Here is a 6,108-nt window from a genome sequence, read left to right as displayed (position 1 = left end):
CGCAATTTGACAGGTCTGTGTGATTCATTGGGATTACGTGCGTGGAACGTTAAATTCTCAAATTGACACAACAGGGCAAACAATCGCCGCCTACAAGTCAAATACACTCGCAGGTGAACTAAAACACACGTGAAACAGTTTTTGCTTGACGTTGGATTATATCTTGAAAAATTCATCGTTGCCTTGGTGAAATGAAAACTACAAATGCGGATGACATTTGTGAACGCATTGCTCTTCACACCCCAAAAGTCAACAACAACAACAAAAAAGACAGCAACTGGCTGACCGCCTCCAAAACAAAAGCACCAGTCCGTTTATTATGCTGTCACCCACCAGCCGAGGAATCACTCTGTTAAACATTAATTGAAAAATATATCGCCGAGTGATGAAATGCACACTGTTTACAGTCTATTGTTAACTGACTACCGTACGTGCTTTGGCTAGCATTAAATCCTCATTTTACTCACACCCACACGAGGACGTCCAATACAACAGTCAGAACAAGAAAAACAATTATTTTGATTTGACACAAGCAAGAAATTAATCAATTTAAACGTAAATTACCACAAATGTGTGTATGAATGCAGTCACAAAGGGCATGTTTCAAACTGAGTATAATGGATACGCTGTCTGTGATTTTAGAGAGATTGAATAAAATGAAATTTAAACAACAGCTCACAAGTGATAAGAAAGTGATTTCCTTGAAATGTTGAACCTGAAATTTTTAAAATGCAACGACGCAGACGTAAACATGGCTGAAGGTTACTTGCTCGTGCCTACATTTTTCAACCACTAGGGAGCAGCAGTGCGGCACCACCACATTAAGAGAGATTCCGGCAACAATTATCAGTCAACTTTCTCACAGTTAAACCAAGGAATTGTGATGAAGTGAAAGTAATCCATGACCTAAAAGAAGCTCGTGTGACATTTTTATTTTACATAAAATCAGAGTAAAAGACACCACAAAACACAACTCGGCACCCCCAAGCGCAGGAGCATCTATCTCAAAACAGATCCATGTACCTGAACAATGGTTATTCAAAGATTTGCATACAATTAGTGGATTAAAAATATATTTGTATATACACTCACTCTAAATCTAAATGACACAGTAGATGACAAAACCGAAGCACAGCTCAAAGACGAGCACATTTCTGTCTACATTTGCTCAACGTGACTTCCAAGCATGGTTGAATGGAAGATTTTTGGGGAGGCGTACAAAAGAAAATTCTCCCAATTGTTCAAGTCACAGGCTTGATGTGATGCGTTCAAAGTTGTATCGTAAAAACGGCGGAATTTGGCTCCTTGCTGACATGTTTAGGATACACAGGGCAATCTCTGTAAGTCATTAACTATGCGAAACTATCTTTTGCGGCAAGCAGGACTTTGGCCCGTCCATGTCGTGCTCCTGCACACACATATACACACACTGTACAGAGAAGCAGAGCACGAGAAGCGATTAAAAGTAAAATAAAAACACACTATAGCGAAATCATAGAGAGATAGTGATGAGACTTTTAAATACGACTTAATGAGTAACGTCTTTGCTAGCAGGATGTGTGATCAAGCTCTAAATTGGACTTGTGCCCGTCGTTACCCGTCAGGGTGCTCACTGGCCTTGCAGAGTGTGGACGAGGTTCAAGCCCGAGCCAGGAGGCAAAACCCAGCCGTCCTGGCCCTGGTTGGTGTGCAGCAGGCAGTAGAGCTGTTTCAGATGGGTCACTATGTTGTCTTTAATATCGGGGATGGAGATCTGGAGGCGCACGCTTCCGCTGTCGAAGGATCGCGTGTTGTCTCCGGAAAACATTTCCGTGATCATGCGAGCCACCACGGGAATGATCTGCAATGAGGTGAACGTTGTCTGTTTAAAACAGGGATGTCAAACTTATTTTTTTTAAAAAGAGGGGAGTCGATTGGCGGAAGGGGGGGGGGGGGGGGTGTAAGAGTACGTTTGTATATGCATGCACGTGCGGTAACGGCAACGATCGTGGAAGGTTGGTTGGCTTGAAAATTAGATCTTCAGTTAAAAAAGGTTGGGTACCCCCATTCTCAGGTGTTAGGCCAGCCCGTAATGTAAAGCAATGCAATTGGTCCTCAACAAATACTGTACATGTATGTATATATTTTTTTAAAACAGTGACGCATGTCCTGATGGAGAATTTAATTTTAATATTGGATCGTCTTTTCTTTCTGCCCCAAAAATCCCATATTGGTCGAGCTCTAGTTGAGGAAGCCAAAGGCCAATTCATTCATCAGAGGAATCATTATTCTTCCAGATGACAATAATTCATAATTTGATATGTGACTGGTGTCCCTGGCAAAGGATTATAATCGCTTACAGATGCCACAAGATGGCGGCAGACCAGACTTTTTCTATTAGATGGGGCCACTGCCGTATAAATGAAGCTCCTCCGCTCACAGTTGCATTTAGATGCCAAAGATTAAGCCAAAACAGTATTTTGGTTTTTTATGTCAGGCGGGGATTTGGCCTCAGCACAACAACAGCAAATGGGTGAGTTTTTCAGCAAATAACAGGATGATGACCCCCCCCCCCCCCCCGGGGGCAAAAATAAATAAACAAATAAATAAATAAAATAGAATCAGCAAATAAGTGAAGTGGCAAATAGGCGATCAAGACTGCATGTCACACTTGTGATACAGTGGCAATATCTGATCCACGCTTGATATTGTTGCGAGAAGGCTTTCAGAAGAGTTCAATTCTCACCTGAACCATGATAAGTTTCCTCTCTGTTGGCCGTCCATCCGGCCACTCCTCCCCAAAACATAGGCTGATTTCAAATTGCGGGGGATTCGGGGTTTGGCCGCGCTGGTGGGCGATCACACCTACGCGGCACATGAAACGTTCCGATTATAGATGAGGCTCCACCATCAAAAAAAGTATTTTCACATTTCGGACTGCGAGAGGATGAAGTACTTTGTACGATGGCTGCAAAGGAAACTCACCACTGAGAAAGGACTCCAGGCAAAACAGTTTGACCTTTGTCTGCCGCTCAATAGGATTTGGCGTGGAGGCATTTGGCGCACAGGGGCCGGACCAATACACCTTGCACTGGCACAGACGGACGGCGTAGATATCGTGGCCGCTCACCTCCAAGATCAGACCTCGGTCCATCACGTCCAGCAGGCGGTTTGTGAAGAGTCTCTGCTTGTCGTTGGTGATGTTCTCCGTGGTGGGGAAGCGCAGCTGTTCCAGGCTGACCGGTCCGAACAGCTCCTCCTGGTTGACCATGGGTCCGAGGTCGCCGTAGAAGAGCCTGCAACCCTGAGGGTTGCTGACGGTGATGGTAGGACACATCTCCCTCCCTCGGTACAGGAACTGCACCTCCAGGTCGGTCACTGAGTGAAAGACGCATTCCAAAAATGGACGTTTTTACATTGAATGCAAATGTAAGGTGCACTTGTTTTGCTAGTCGGCTTCCCTCTTCTACAGCTCTTGTTGTTGTTGGCACTTCATTTACTGTTGATGAACTACTTTGCCTTAAGAATACTGCAAGTGGGTGACGGTCACTTAGTGATAATTGTGCACGTGCTTCGAGGAAGTCAAATTAGCGCAGACATACTCGGTAGGGAGCTGATCCACATCTCCGGAGAGGCAAATAAAGTGTCAGTAAGAGTAGGCCCCTGCATCGAGGGGTCAGCCAGAGCGGCGGCGGCGGAGGGCATTTCAGCCAGTGGCGTGGGTTGCATCTCCACATCCGCAGGCTCCTGTTTTGGCCAAACTTTAATCGGTTCCTCTTTGGGCCACGCTTTAATAGATTGGGGACAACTTGCAGGCGGCATGGAGGACTCAGAGCCCATAGGAGACCACAAGTTGAGAGGAGGAGGACTTGTGCCTGGTTGGTGAAATGAGACGGCTGTGAGCATCAAACCAAGGTAAAATTTCTTTCTTTCTTTTTTTTTTGGTCTGTTTAGGGATGTAATAAAAGTTGAAGGACAATTAAGTTCTCACCATTGGATGGGTATGGAGGGAGAGATTCTGGTGTGTCTGGAATGTCCTCTTCCGCGCCATCTTCCTCACCTGGAGTCCAAGAACCAGCATCCGAAGAACCTGTGGGTGATTAACAAATGGCGGTCTTAAAACTATATTACACCACCCATGCGTAAGAACCACCCCCACTGTCCAAAAAAAGCTGTCATCCCCAAGCCATTCTGCCATTTGAACCAACCAGAGGCATGAATGAGGAAAGAAACATGATGAGATGTTCCGTTTAAATTCTGATCTTTTTTTTTAATGTATTCAATGGAAAAAAATGTAGTCAGTTGTGGTGTTGACTTTTTGTTCTCTTGACATACTTCGGGAATGGTGCTTAGTTCCCATTTATGTCAATTTCATTCTCTCGCCCAATAAGAATCCACAAGAGAATTGGAACGATAAATAGAATCACAAAATTGTTACCAATTGTCATCCCAAGTTTTCAGTGACCCAAAACTCACAAATACCCAAACACAATAGTACAAGCGTTTGTCATAAGCCTCATTATTTCATTTACCTGGGTTGCTTAAGGGTTGTAGGATGTCACAAACGTCATATATCTTTAAAGGATTCATCGGGACCTCTTTGGTTCCGTCGTAGATGAGGTTGAATTCCCGGCTTTTGTTTAGCGCACATCGGAGCTGAGCTTTCCACTTGGCAGGATCGGGTTCATCAGACCCTTCTTGGAATTTCCCCGTCTCCACAGCCCACGCCTGGAGGAACGTAACAAAATGTTATTTTGTAGTGTCAGGCAGAATGCCATCGACCAAAATCTCTGCATTTCAGAAGTTAAAAAAAATCTTTGCTTGAGTTTCCCATCACACCACAATCCCAAAAATGTAAAAAAGAAAGAAAAAAAAAAGTTAACACTGTCATTGATTAAAATGGCATAAACAGGGTCTGAGGTAAAATAATCAATTTTTGCATAATCTCAGCACTTTAAAATCATCAAACAAATTCACTTCACCAAAACAAAGAGGAAAAGCGTTTCCCCAAGACCAGCAATGCACCCATCCGCCTTGGACACCACAATTACATGTTTACACTTTGTTTTTAAGGTCTAAGAGTTACTTTTTTAACTTTATTTGTTCACTGCAGTTAGTCAATTTGCCGAAGAAAATGATAAGCGCAAGGCAGTTTTAGGCGTCAGTCGTTGTCGTGCATGTACGACAACGACTGACACACTCTTCGCTCACGCCTTCTGCAACAGCAGTCTCCGGCTTGTCTTGGCAGGACGTGTTTTTAAAATCCATCCATTTTTCGAATCGTTAATAAAAAATTAACATTGAAATGAGATTCAATTCGCATTTAATCGTTAACTTGAGCTAGTTCACATATAGTACAAGAAGATTTTGACCTTTTTGTGGTTCGCGGGACGTGGCGGGGACCCACACGTTTTGACTAATTGAACCTAAAATTTCATGCAAACCCAGTTTTGGTGATCGATTACCTTGAATATGGTGTCCTCGTCCTCGTGTTGGGGCGTGTGTCGCGTGGCGTGCTTCCACGGGATCCTAAAGCGCATGGCTTCACGATCGATCCACTCCAGGCCGGGATATCTCCCGCAGTCCACCTGGGCGACCAGCCACGGCTTCAGGCGGACACGTCGCGGCGTCACCGCCATGGCGAGACTGGCTGAAAAACCACAATGCCGCCGCGAATGTGACGGAGGGGCGGATGGTACTGGGCTCACAATTAATTCTGCTTAGAACATCGCCTAAATTTAAATGCCCGTTTGCATGGTAGATATATCGACAGCCAATGCGCGTAAAATGTTCCACTCATGTGGAATAAAATAATCTCACGTACCTGCCCGAACCAGGAAGTCGCCGTTGCCAGTCGGCCTCTGGCCCAAATTAGTTGGATTTTTTCCCACCAAGCGTTTTCTTCTTTCGCTCCCCCAAACCAACCCTAATTGTGTAATTGTCACCAGTAGTATTCTCAATAAACCACTGCTTAAATGTGAAGATAACAACAAGCCTAAAGTTTGTCCCCGTGAACTCTTCTCTCGTTTTTTTTCTCCCCCCCTTTCCTCGGCTTCACCCCGCCCACTTCCCTGAGCCGAAACTCAGGTACGCGGGTGACGTCATACCGATGACACACCTTTTCCACGA

The 6,108-nt window shown here is 44.6% G+C and overlaps 1 protein-coding gene across 1 annotated transcript; it reads right to left on the bottom strand.

Moving 5' to 3' along the window:
• Positions 1–916: 916 nt before the first annotated feature.
• Positions 917–6,016, bottom strand: irf6 (interferon regulatory factor 6). Its single transcript, XM_086118938.1, has 8 exons — positions 5,804–6,016; positions 5,445–5,629; positions 4,512–4,707; positions 3,971–4,069; positions 3,582–3,854; positions 2,965–3,357; positions 2,726–2,844; positions 917–1,840 (listed from the first exon to the last, which is right to left on the bottom strand). The coding sequence occupies exons 2-8, from the start codon at positions 5,616–5,618 to the stop codon at positions 1,610–1,612; spliced, it is 1,485 nt and encodes a 494-aa protein (XP_085975064.1). The 5' UTR covers positions 5,619–5,629; positions 5,804–6,016; the 3' UTR covers positions 917–1,609.
• Positions 6,017–6,108: the final 92 nt, after the last annotated feature.

The sequence above is a fragment of the Hippocampus guttulatus genome, chromosome 8 (assembly GCF_054856545.1).
Source record: "Hippocampus guttulatus isolate MCC_2025c chromosome 8, RoL_Hgut_1.0, whole genome shotgun sequence".
NCBI classification, from domain to species: Eukaryota; Metazoa; Chordata; class Actinopteri; order Syngnathiformes; family Syngnathidae; genus Hippocampus; species Hippocampus guttulatus.
This window is presented reverse-complemented; position numbering and strand designations above follow the sequence as displayed.